This window comes from Haematobia irritans, chromosome 2 (assembly GCF_050003625.1).
Source record: "Haematobia irritans isolate KBUSLIRL chromosome 2, ASM5000362v1, whole genome shotgun sequence".
NCBI classification, from domain to species: domain Eukaryota; kingdom Metazoa; phylum Arthropoda; class Insecta; order Diptera; family Muscidae; genus Haematobia; species Haematobia irritans.
Genome location: NC_134398.1, coordinates 217475202 through 217488708, shown reverse-complemented (window position 1 = coordinate 217488708; position 13507 = coordinate 217475202). Strand labels below are relative to the sequence as shown.

At 25.6% G+C, this 13507-nt stretch overlaps 1 protein-coding gene across 6 annotated transcripts in view; it reads right to left on the bottom strand.

Annotated features, from left to right (window-relative positions):
• Positions 1-13507, bottom strand: part of LOC142227091 (protein peste-like) — a 71216-nt gene that overhangs the window by 20565 nt on the left and 37144 nt on the right. For 4 of the 6 annotated variants that reach the window (XM_075297421.1, XM_075297425.1, XM_075297424.1 and 1 more), the window contains exon 2: positions 685-867. In XM_075297421.1, the coding sequence (XP_075153536.1) occupies positions 685-831 (147 nt within the window). In that variant the 5' untranslated portion in view covers positions 832-867. The remainder of the gene's footprint in view (positions 1-684; positions 868-13507) is intronic. The other 2 variants (XM_075297422.1, XM_075297426.1) reach the window with 1 other exon arrangement.

Below are 13507 nucleotides of genomic sequence, written 5' to 3'. Positions count from 1 at the left end.
TTAGTTTTAGCAATTACTAATTTTAATTGAATTTGGTAAAAAACATGCTAGTGATTTTGTTAAAAATCCCAGTATAACAATTTAAAGGAATTTTGTTATAGTTTAATGGGAAAATTTTTTACCTTGTCAAAGATGAGGAATTTAATCACTTTCTCGATAAGAGTTGTTTTATATACAAGATAAGTTTCAAAAATTCAATTTTTAACTTCAATTATGAAATTAAAAAATCACATTTTTGATTTTAAATTTTAAAAATTGGTTTATCAAATAATTGTTTTTATTTTTTGCGTTTTTTTATTAATTTTATGTTTTTTGCGTTTTTATTAATTTTATGCTCTTATTAATTTTAAGTGAACTTAAGAATATATTAAACAAAAAAACATTTTATTGATTTTATTAAATTTCCAGGAATTAGCTTCAATTGCGATTTTTTTTGTGTTTTTTAATTTTAAAAATTATTTTATGCAATTTAAAATCTTTTTGTTTCAAATAATCGTGAATCACAGAATTTCTAAATTGTATTCAAATATCTTATTTAATAAAACAAAAATATTGCTGAATTTTTATTCCGTGTAAAATTCAACCTTCTATTGGTGGTTTATATGTTTTAATGAAATATGCCCTGCACTTTATGAAATTGTTCACGTTCTAAATGTTTATCAACATTCTACACTAAATACTTACATAGTCAATAAATCGATCTATAAATGGCCTCGAGAATATGGTACATAAACTTCCAATGGCCGCTATAACAAGTCCCAGCATTACATAGAAATATTTTATATATATTCGTGTCGTCTTCAATAACATTTTTGATGATCGATGCGGCATTTTTTTGGTAATGTTCACAACTTTCTGGGGCAGCTACTGCAGCAAAATAGAGAAATTCCAATTGTAAGAAAAAATTGTCTCAACTATTTATTTTTCGGTAGGAGCTAAACTAAACTTAACTATAAAAGCAAATCGTTCTAACATTGACGCTCGATAGACAGTTACTAGATCAGTTAATAATTCTAGTTTGGTGTGTATGAAGAATTAAATCAAGATTTTTCATTTCGATGAGAGACGTAGTAGTACTTGGACTAAATCATTATTTTAAACGTTATGACTTAATATAATTACTCGGGGGCCAAACATAGGGGTCAAAATACTACATATATATTAAACAGTGGTTTTTTGTCACACAAATCAAAATTTCTAGAAAATTTCTTAATAATTATAAAAGCTTTGTTTACCAAACCAAACAAAAACATATGGGTCAGGCTGCCTAGAAAACAATTTTAAAAATTTAATTAAAAATGTAATCAAATTTGGTCGCAAAACTAAATTAATTTCCCAATTCCTAAACAATCATTTATTTATTGTGTTATTATTTATTTATTTAATTATTGTTATACATTTAAATGAAGTAATTTTTTTACGAGTTGTAACAATTCATAAAAGATGGATGATATGTAGTGCAACAATGGATACCTTTGCCACGCACTATGGTCTTCAAACGGCCGACAAAGCCAACATACAGTGCACGAAATTGTTTTCGTGGTATTTTGGCCCATTCCCGTCGAAGCGCCTCCCTGAGATGATCGACACTTTTGTCAGAGTCTAACCGATTTGTACAGTGTGCGATGGTTGGCATGTCCAGGGTCTGTGAACGAAATGTCTGTCTGCCCAGGGCTTCAATACTGTCTTTAGGACATTTCCCGATAGAGATTTTTTTAAATTTTATTTCTATAGACAATTTTGTCAAAATGTTATTTCCATAGAAAATTTTGTCAAAATTTTGTTTCTGTACAAAATTTTGTCACAATTTTATTTCTATAGAAAATTTCGTCAAAATTTTATTTCTATTAAAAATTTTCTGAAATTTTTATTTCTATAGAAAATTTGTTCCAAATTTTGTTTTTAAGGAAAATTTGTTTAAAATTTTGCTTTTAAATAACATTTAATCCATTTTACTTTCAGTTTTTTTCTATAGAAAATTTTATTTCTACAGAAAATTTTGTCCAAATTTTATTTTTATAGAAAATATTGTCAAAATTCTATTTCTGTAGAAAATTTAGTAAAATCTTTATTTTGTCAAAATTTTGTCAAAATATTATTTCTATAGAAAATTTTGTCACAATTTTATTTCTATAGAAATCTTTGTCAAAATTTTATTTCTATAGAAAATTTTGTCAAAATTTTATTTATATAGAAAATTTTGTCAAAATTTTATTTCAATAGAAAATTTTATTTCTATAAAAAAATTTCGTCAAATTTTATTCCTATAGAAAATTTGTTCAAAATTTTGTTTTTAAAGAAAATTTAATCAGCATTTTATTTCTATAAAAAATTTAGTCAATTTCAATTTTACTTCCCTTTTTTTCTACAGAATATTTTGTCCAAATTTTATTTTTATAGAAAATTTTGTCAAAATTTTATTTCTATAGAAAATTTTATCAAAATTTTATTTCTATAGAAAATTTTGTCAAAATTTTATTTCTATAGAAAATTTTGGTCAAAATTTTATTTCTATAGAAAATTTTCTCAATATTTTATTTCTATAGAAAATTTGTTCAAAATTTTGTTTTTAAAGAAAATTTGTTCAAAATTTGGTTTTTAAATAAAATTTAATCAGCATTTTATTTCTATAGAAAATTTAGTCAATTTCCATTTTACTTTCCCTTTTTTTCTATAGAAAATTTTGTTCAAATTTTATTTCGGTAGAAGATTTTGTCAAGATTTTATTTCTATATAAAAGTTTGTCAAAATTTTATTTCTATAAAGAATTTTCTCAAAATGTTATTTCCATAGAAAATTTTGTCAAATTATTAATCATTAAGTATTTCCATAGAAAATTTTATTTTTATTTTGTCAAAACTTTATTTCTACAGAGAATTTTCTAAAAATTTTTTTTCTATAGAAAATTTTCTCAAAATTTAATTTCTATAGAAAATTTTGTTCAAGTTTTATTTTTATAGAAAATTTTGTCAAAATTTCTGTAGAAGATTTTGTAAAAAATTTGTGTATAGAAAATTTTGTCAAAATTTTATTTCTGTAGAAAATTTTTTCAATTTTTTTTCTGCAAAGATTTTATAAGATTTTTCTGCAATGGATTTAGTCCTAGCCAGAGAATGAAGCCGACGTATTTTTAAAGACGGCGACTCATAGTAAAATTATGCCTCCGGCGGCTTGACGGCTAAGCCAATACAATTGTAAGGGATAGTTTATGAAATTGTGGTAAAACCAATCTTACAATAAAAATTTACATACCATTTATATTTGAGCAATATTTTTGGGAAATTATTATAGAAACCTAATATTGAATAATTGTGGGTCGAAGGTTCAAAATTTAGACAGAAAAAAAACCATTATTAATACATTTTTCTGTTTTTAATAAATAATTTTGATTAATTGGCTAAATTTGAGCCGAGATGAGTCGACATATTCGACGGCGACGTCGAATGCCAAAAAATGGTCGGCGGCGGCTAACATCAGCGGTGCTTCTCGGCGGCTTCATTCTCTGGTCCTAGTTCATTAAGTAGGTTTGTTCCCCTCCAAAAATAACATAACATATTCTCTTGAAACAGGTTTAATGTGATCAAATTCATTTTTCATTTATATTTTATTTCATTCATGAAAAATTATGTCAAATTTAATTTTTATAGAAAATTTGGAGAAGATTTGGTTTTTCATTTTTTTATTGGAATGTAATTTCGATAATAGTAATAATTGGAAAGAAATTTAGTCTTAAATTAATTAATTAAATTAGTCTTAAATTAAAAATTAATTAAAACTTATTTTATAATTAAAATCAAAATGTGGAGTCCATACAAATTTTGTTAAAAATGTCATTGGTATTTGATTTTTCCAATATATTTATCTAAATTAGATTTCGCAGAAAATTTCACTTTTTTCATAATGAAAATAAAATTCCTACTTTAATTGTATTACATTTGTTATTTAATTCGTTATTAATTTGGTTAAAATTTTATTTCTTCTCGAAAATTTTCTCACAAATTTATTTATAAAGCAAAATTCGTCGAATTTTTATTTCTCAAAAATATCTGTTAAAATTTTATTTCTATAGAAGATTTTGTCAAAATTTTATTTCTATAGAAAATTTTGTCAAAATTTTATTTCTATAGAAAATTTTGTCAAAATTTTATTTCTATAGAAAATTTTGTCAAAATTTCATTTCTATGGAAAATTTGGTTAAAATTTTATTTCTTCTCGAAAATTTTCTCAAAAATTTATTTATAAAGCAAAATTTGTAAAATTTTTATTTCTCAAAAAATATTTGTTAAAATTTTATTTTTCTAGAAAATTTTGTCAAAATTTTATTTTTCTAGAAAATTTTGTCAAAATTTTATTTCTATAGAAAATTTTGTTAAAATTTTATTTCTTCTCGAAAATTTTCTCAAAAATATATTTATAAAGCAAAATTTGTCAAATTTTTATTTCTAAAAAAACTTTGTTAAAATTTTATTTCTATAGAAGATTTTGTCAAATTTTTATTTCTATAAAATATTTGTTAAAATTTTAGTTATATAGAAAATTTTGTCAAAATTTTACTTCTTTTTTATTTCTATAGAAAACATTGTCAAAATTTTATTTCTATAGAAAATTTCGTCAAAATTATATTTCTATAGAAAATTTTGTCAATTTTTTTTTCTAAAAAGACAATTTCCTCAAATTTTTATTTCTATAAAAAATTTGTCAAAATTTTATTTCTATAGAAAATGTTGTCAAAATTTTATTTCTATAGAAAACAAACATTTTTTCGGAAGGTTCAAGTGTGGTTCATTGTTGGGTTTAATGAACTGCCTGAATTTATTCTGATAATTGGTTGATAGTTTTGCAGCAAGTAGATTATGCTGATGAGGAATGTGGTAATTCCGAAACGTGCGTCCATCCAACCATCTTGCAGTCAATAGGGCTTTGCCCAAATTTCCTCTGTTGGTTAAGCTACACTTGTAGTTTAGTTAATGCATGGTTTTAAGCTGAAATCAAAAAACAACAAAATTTTATTTCTCTAGAAAATTTTGTCAAAATTTTATTTCTATAGAAAATTTTGTCAAAATTGTATTTCTTCTCGAAAATTTTCTCAAAAATTTGTTTATAAAGCAAAATTTGTCAAATTTTTATTTCTAAAAAAAAACCTATTTTAAAATTTTATTTCTATAGAAGATTTTGTCAAAATTTTATTTCTATAGAAAATATGGTTAAAATTTTATTTCTTTTTGAAAATTTTCTCAAAAATTTTTATTTCTATAAAAAAATTTGTCAAATTTTTATTTCTATAAAAAACTTTGTCAAAATTTTATTTTTATAGAAAATTTTGTCAAAATTTTATTTCTATAGAAAATTTTGTCAAAATTTTATTTCTATAGAAAATTTGGTTAAACTTTTATTTCTTCTCTAAAATTTTCTCAAAAATTTATTTATAAAGCAAAATTTGTCAAATTTTGATTTCTAAAAAAACTTAGTTAAAATTTATTTTTATAGAAGATTTTGTCAAAATTTTATTTCTAAAGAAGATTTTGTCAAATCTTTATTTCTTCTCGAAAATTTTCTCAAAAATTTATTTATAAAGCAAAATTTGTCAAATTTTTATTTCTAAAAAAAACTTTGTTAAAATTTTATTTCTATAGAAGATTTTGTCAAAATTTTATTTCTAAAGAAAATTTGTTAAAATTTTATTTCTATAGTAAATTTTGTCAAAATTTTATTTCTGTAGTAAATATGTTTAAAATTTTATTTCTATAGAAAATATGGTTAAAATTTTATTTCTTTTTGAAAATTTTCTTAAAAATTTTTATTTCTATAGAAAAGTTTTTCAAATGTTTATTTCTATAAAAAAAAACTTTGTCAAAATTGTATTTCTATAGAAAATGTTGTCAAAAAATTGTGTCAAAATTTTATTTCTATAGGAAGTTTTGTCAAAATTTTATTTCTATAGAAAATTTTGTCAAAATTTTATTTCTATAGAAAATTTTGTCAAAATTTTATTTCTATAGAAAATTTGGTTAAAATTTTATTTCTTCTTGAAATCAAAAAACAACAAAATTTTATTTCTCTAGAAAATTTTGTCAAAATTTTGTTTCTATAGAAAATTTTGTCAAAATTGTATTTCTTCTCGAAAATTTTCTCAAAAATTTGTTTATAAAGCAAAATTTGTCAAATTTTTATTTCTAAAAAAAAACCTATTTTAAAATTTTATTTCTATAGAAGATTTTGTCAAAATTTTATTTCTATAGAAAATATGGTTAAAATTTTATTTCTTTTTGAAAATTTTCTCAAAAATTTTTATTTCTATAAAAAAATTTGTCAAATTTTTATTTCTATAAAAAACTTTGTCAAAATTTTATTTTTATAGAAAATTTTGTCAAAATTTTATTTCTATAGAAAATTTTGTCAAAATTTTATTTCTATAGAAAATTTGGTTAAACTTTTATTTCTTCTCTAAAATTTTCTCAAAAATTTATTTATAAAGCAAAATTTGTCAAATTTTGATTTCTAAAAAAACTTTGTTAAAATTTATTTTTATAGAAGATTTTGTCAAAATTTTATTTCTAAAGAAGATTTTGTCAAATCTTTATTTCTTCTCGAAATTTTTCTCAAAAATTTATTTATAAAGCAAAATTTGTCAAATTTTTATTTCTAAAAAAACTTTGTTAAAATTTTATTTCTATAGAAGATTTTGTCAAAATTTTATTTCTAAAGAAAATTTGTTAAAATTTTATTTCTATAGAAAATTTTGTCAAAATTTTATATCTGTAGTAAATATGTTTAAAATTTTATTTCTATAGAAAATATGGTTAAAATTTTATTTCTTTTTGAAAATTTTCTTAAAAATTTTTATTTCTATAGAAAAGTTTTTCAAATGTTTATTTCTATAAAAAAACTTTGTCAAAATTGTATTTCTATAGAAAATGTTGTCAAAAAATTGTGTCAAAATTTTATTTCTATAGGAAGTTTTGTCAAAATTTTATTTCTATAGAAAATTTTGTCAAAATTTTATTTCTATAGAAAATTTGGTTAAAATTTTATTTCTTCTTGAAAATTTCCCCAAAAATTTATTTATAAAGCAAAATTTGTCAAATTTTTATTTCTCAAAAAAAAAAATTGTTAAAATTTTATTTCTATTGAAGATTTTGTCAAAATTTTATTTCTAAAGAAAATTTTGTCAAATTTTTATTTCTATAAAAATTTTGTTAAAATTTTATTTCTATAGAAAATTTTGTCAAAATTTTATTTCTATAGAAAATATGGTTAAAATTTTATTTCTTTTTGAAAATTTTCTCAAAAATTTTTATTTCTATAAAAAAATTTGTCAAATTTTTATTTCTATAAAAAACTTTGTCAAAATTTTATTTTTATAGAAAATTTTGGCAAAATTTTATTTCTATAGAAAATTTTGTCAAAATTTTATTTCTATAGAAAATTTGGTTAAAATTTTATTTCTTCTCTAAAATTTTCTCAAAAATTTATTTATAAAGCAAAATTTGTCAAATTTTGATTTCTCAAAAAAAAAAATTTGTCAAAATTGTATTTCTATAGAAGATTTTGTCAAAATTTTATTTCTAAAGAAAATTTTGTCAAATTTTTACTTCTAAAAAAATTTGTTAAAATTTTATTTCTATAGAAAATTTTGTCAAAATTTTATTTCAATAGAAAAAGTGGTTAAACTTTTATTTCTTTTTGAAAATTTTCTCAAAAATTTTTATTTCTATAGAAAAAATAGTCAAATTTTTATTTCTATAAACCACTTTTAAACCACAAAATCTTATTTCTATAGAAAATTTGTTAAAATTTTATAACTTTTTTAAAAATTTGCTCAAAAATATATTTATATAGAAAATGTATTTCCATAGAAAATTTTGTTAAAATTGTATTTCTAAAGAAAAGTTTGTCAAAATATAATTTCTATAAGAAATTGTTGGAGAGAATATTTGGCAAAACATGTAGAATTCTACCAAATGTGGCAACCGTGGTTATGTTTCACCCTAAGCATATCTTTGTTTAAGGCTCCATATAGTTAATTCCAGTTTCTAAACATTTGTTTGCTTGCAGCAAAATGCCTTAAATATAATTGTGTTAGAATACAAATAAGCACGTATGTTTGTAATTAAAAAAAAAAAAAGAAAAAAAAACTGAAGTCGATAAGCCATCATGAACGAGTACTCAGCAACCTACACTTATGTAGTAATTAAAGTTGCATGTCTATATATGTCTCCGCCGCCATCTTTATAATAATTTCTTCTCTCTCACAATGGACTGAATAGCCTAAGTAAGCCTGAAAATAAATTGGGCTGCCGCTTTAAACTAACCTTTTAACCTACTCTCTATCACTCTCTCTCTATCTCCCTCTAAAGTTTCTAAACATATATATGTTTATACGAAATTTCCAAACCTATGTACGATTGCATCCAGAGATATTATATTTAAGAAAATGTAGTGTCCCAAACATAATATGTTCTAACATATATGTCCCAAACATATTATATTAGTTTATGAAAATTATATGTTTGTACTTGAAAATAATGTGCTAAAAATTTGAGTTCCAAACATATATTTTTTACACCTAAACAACAGTCTTTTTCGTCCGTATATATTGCTGTGAGAGAGTCCATGTCCCAGATATTATACGAATCATATGAAATTCAGACTGTAGATCTCTTTACTGAATATTATTGATATTAATTAATTATGTATGTATGTATAGAGAGAACACTGCAATCCATCCTAATAACTAGGCACAATGCTGTGAAAATTGAGTTTTTTTTAAGTAGAAATGTACGGCTATATTTGTAATGTATGAGCCAAATTAAAATGTCATGTTTTTTTTTATGCATCATATCGGGCGGACGGAAAACAAGTGAGTGTTTATATTTAAATTAATTGTATTTAATTCTAGTAAAAACATTAACAACAACGACAACAGCATTAGCATCATGACCAATACTTCTACTTAAGATGAGGGGCCATAAAACACAGAAGCTATTATGGCAGCTCATTTACACCTTTTGTTAATTCTAGCTCAACACCATGCTCGTGAAGAAATTATTGTCTTTAACCTTTCGGTTTATTTTTTGTTGTTGTTTGTTAATTGTTTTGTGTCAACGACCATCAATTTATTCATAATTATTGTTCACTAACTGCTCGCAATGATTATGGTAATGGGGCACGAGCTCTAGTCTGATCTAATATTTAACAATAACCACAATATGGACTTCTGGATAATTGAAGCAAAGAGAAAAGCAAAAAAAAAAACAAAAAAAAACGGTGTTTTCAACAAGAATGCAAATTTTCCAATAATGAATGTGCAGAAGAAATGCTACCATAGGCGTGTTTTCTTTTAGTACTGAATGGAAAATTTATATCATTGAACTGGGGCTATATATGAGTGCAAAAATCGCCAGTTTTAATTAATATTTTCCTTTGATTCACGATATTTTTATTTATTTGTCCAATAAAATTAAATTAAAAACATAAACAATCGCTGTAGTAAGTATGAACAATTTTTGAATATTTTAGTATACACACTAAATTTTTTTTTTCTGATTCAATAACGAAATTAATTGATCCAAGTAATTTTTTAATTGAAATGTCTTCAATCACAGAAATGATAGTATCAATTAAACAATTAATTGAAGGTCAATTAAAAAATTATTTGATACTATTAATTTATGTGATTGATTTTGGTTTCATTAAAAAAAAAAATTTAGAATCAATTAAATTTGTAACTAAATATTTTTTAAAACTCTATTAAAATTTTAATTGGAAACATGTTCGCAAAATTTTTTTCTGTGTATTATTTTTGTTCATATTATTTTCTTTCTCGTCTTTAAACATTCTGATGCCAGTGTACATGTTCTGGATAAACTGTTACTGTGTTTTCTTTTAGTCTCTCATGGCTTGGTTATCCAGTACTGGAAGAAAATAAGCCTAATATTGAGATGAAGGTTAATCAATACGTCAGTTCTAATAAGTGTTATTAAAAAATCGATTAAAGTAATTGAGCATTATTTTATTTTAAATATGCGCACTGAGATTTGGTGTTAATGGAAAAATAATAATTAAGCAAAAGTAATAAATCAGTACAAGAATTAACAAATAAACTAATGAATAATTTTATTAGAAAACAAGTATATACGGCCGTAAGTTCGACTGGGCCGAATCTTATGTACCCTCCACCATGGATTGCGTAGAAACTTCTACTAAAGGCTGAAATTCACAACGAATATTATTTGGGTTGTGTTAACACTTGTCTTTAAGATTCTTAACATTGTGAGTCAATCCATATGGGGTACACGCAAAAAAAAAATAATTCTTTCCTCCCAAACGAATTTTTAGACAAAGAATGTTCGTTTCTCATTTGCTTTTTGCTTTAAGGAAGTTTATTTGGAAACTTTTTTACATCACGAAAAGAATAAACGTGGTAAACGTTTATTCTTTTCGTGATGTAAAAACAATTTCACAAAGACTAACTAAAAAAAAAAAAAAACAACAACAACAATCTTTCTAATTTCATTTTCCCTCAAATCTTTCTCACTTCCACGAGATTTTTTAGTTCTTAGCACCTTTTTCTGTAATACAAATAATGTAGAAGAAATTATTGCAATTTTATAAATCTTTTAAATTTTACCTTTCGCCTGGACAGAGAATCGAACCGCGGACGATGCAATTTGTAAGCCAACACAGTATCCACTGGGCTACGTTGCTGTTATTATCACCAATAGGCAATTATCCATATAAGTTATATTTATATAGCATAGCCTGCGGTGCCCACGAGCCGATTAAAAAAACTTTATTTAACAGAAACAAACATTTTCGGAAAATTCCGAACATATCTGGAATATATGGAACATACTTACTACTATATTAAATTTATACTATTAACCTGTAAAATGTGTATTATTAAAGACTTACGGCCATTTTCATGTAGTTCCGTTAGGCTTTAACTGCCAGTTAACAGAAATTAAATTGCAAATATCTTCTCTCCGGTCAACTGTAACTGAAAAATTTTCAGCAGTTAAGCTCCTAACTGGCATACGGAATATATACGCAAGATGACAGATATGTTCACAATGCGGTTCAAAAGTTCGTTAGCTAACGTAGCACTAACGGAGCTTCATGACAATGGTGGTTAAAGTCAGAAAAGAACAGTGCTTGATATAAATGAAATGGACTGTGTTGTTGGTTCAAAAATATTTTTATACCCTGCGCCACACTGTGGAACAGGCTTTTATAAGTTAGTGCATATGTTTGTAACACCCAGAAGGAGACAAGATAGACACATGGTGTCTTTAGCAATAATGCTCAGGGTGGGTCCCTGAGTCGATATAACCATGTCCGTCTGTCTGTGAACACATTTTTGTGATCAAAGTCTAGGTCGCAATTTAAGTCCAATCGCCTTCAAATTTGGCACATGTTTCTAATTTGGGTCAGAATAGAACCCTATTGATTTTGGAAAAAAACGGTTCAGATTTAGATATAGCTCCCATATATATCTTTCGCCCGATATGGACCCAGCAGCCAGAGTTTTATACCGAATTGCTTGAAATTTTGTACAAACACAACACTTAGTCGTATAGTCAAGTGTGCAAAATTTGATTGAAATCGGTTCAGATTTAGATATAGCTCCCATATATATCTTTTGCCCGATATGGACTTATATGGCCCCAGAAGCCAGATTTTTGGCCGAATTTCGTTGAAATTTTGCACTAGGAGTACAATTAGTAGTATAGTCAAGTGTGCAAAATTTGATTGAAATCGGTTCAGATTTAGATATAGCTCCCATATATATCTTTCACCCGATATGGACTTATATGGCCCCAGAAGCCAGATTTTTGGCCGGATTTCGTTGAAATTTTGCACTAGGAGTACAATTAGTAGTATAGTCAAGTGTGCAAAATTTGATTGAAATCGGTTCAGATTTAGATATAGCTCCTATATATATCTTTCGCCCGATATGGACTAATATGGTCCTAAAAGCCAGAGTTTTGGCCCAATTTGGTTGCAATTTTGCACAGGGAGTAGATTTAGCATTGTAGCTATGCGTGCCAAATTTGGTTGAAATCGATTCAGATTTAGATATAGCTTTCATATATACTTATCACCCGATATGGACTTATATGGACCAGAAGCCAGAGTTTTATCCCGATTAGCTTGAAATTTTGCACAAGGAGTACAATTGGTAATATAGTCATGTGTGCCAAATTTGATTGAAATCGGTTCAGATTTAGATATAGCTTCCATATATATTTTTCGCCCGATATGGACTTATATGGCCCCAGAAGCCAGAGTTTTGGCCCAATTTGGTTGAAATTTTGCACTAGGAGTACAATTAGTAATATAGTCATGTGTGCCAAATTTGATTGAAATCGGTTCAGATTTAGATATAGCTCCCATATATATGTTTTTCTGATTTCGACAAAAAAGGTCAAAATACCAACATTTTCCTTGTTAAATCGCCACTGCTTAGTCGTTGTAAAAATGACTCTAATTTTCCTAACCTTCTAATACATATATATCGAGCGATAAATCGTAAATAAACTTTTGCGAAGTTTTCTTAAAAATGCTTCAGATTTAAATGTTTCCCATATTTCTTTACTAAAATTGTGTTCCACCCTAGTGCATTAGCCAACTTACGTTTTGAGTCTATAGATTTTGTAAAAGTCTATCAAATTCTGTCCAAATCGAGTGATATTTAAATGTATGTATTTGGGAGAAACCTTTATATATAGCACCCAACACATTTGACGGATGTGATATGGTATCGAAAATTTATATCTACAAAGTGGTGCAGGGTATAATATAGTCGGCCCCGCCCGACTTAGACAAATAATGTATATATAGGGGAGTCTATAAATAATTACGATCCGATATGAATCAATTTTTGCGCGGTTTATATGGGGGCTATATATAATTATGGGCCGATATTAACCAATTTATGCATGGTAACATAATTAGAGGCCATATACTCAACTCACCGTACAAAATTGTATTCGAATCGGATGAAATTTGCTCCTCCAACAGGCTCCGCAAGTCAAATCTGGGGATCGGTTTACATGGGGGCTATATATAATTATGGACCTATATGAGCCAATTTAAATGTGAATTTTAGAGACCACATATTAAAACCACGTCCCAAATTTCAACCGGATCGGATGAATTTTTGCTCCTCCAACAGGCTCCGGAGGTCAAATCTGGGGATCGGATTACATGGGGGCTATATATAATTATGGATTAACACCACATACCAAATTTCAACCGGATCGCATGAAATTTGCTTCCCTATGAGGCTCCGCAAGCCAAATCTGGGGGTCCGTTTATATGGGGTCCGCTGTACGTAAAAGTGGTCCGATATGGCCCATTTGCAATACCATCCGACCTAGATCAATAACAACTACTTGTGCCAAGTTTCATGTCGATAGCTTGTTTCGCTTGGAAGTAAGCGTGATTTCCACAGACGGACGGACACCAAGGACTAGATCCACTCAGGAGTCGATGATTCTGAGTC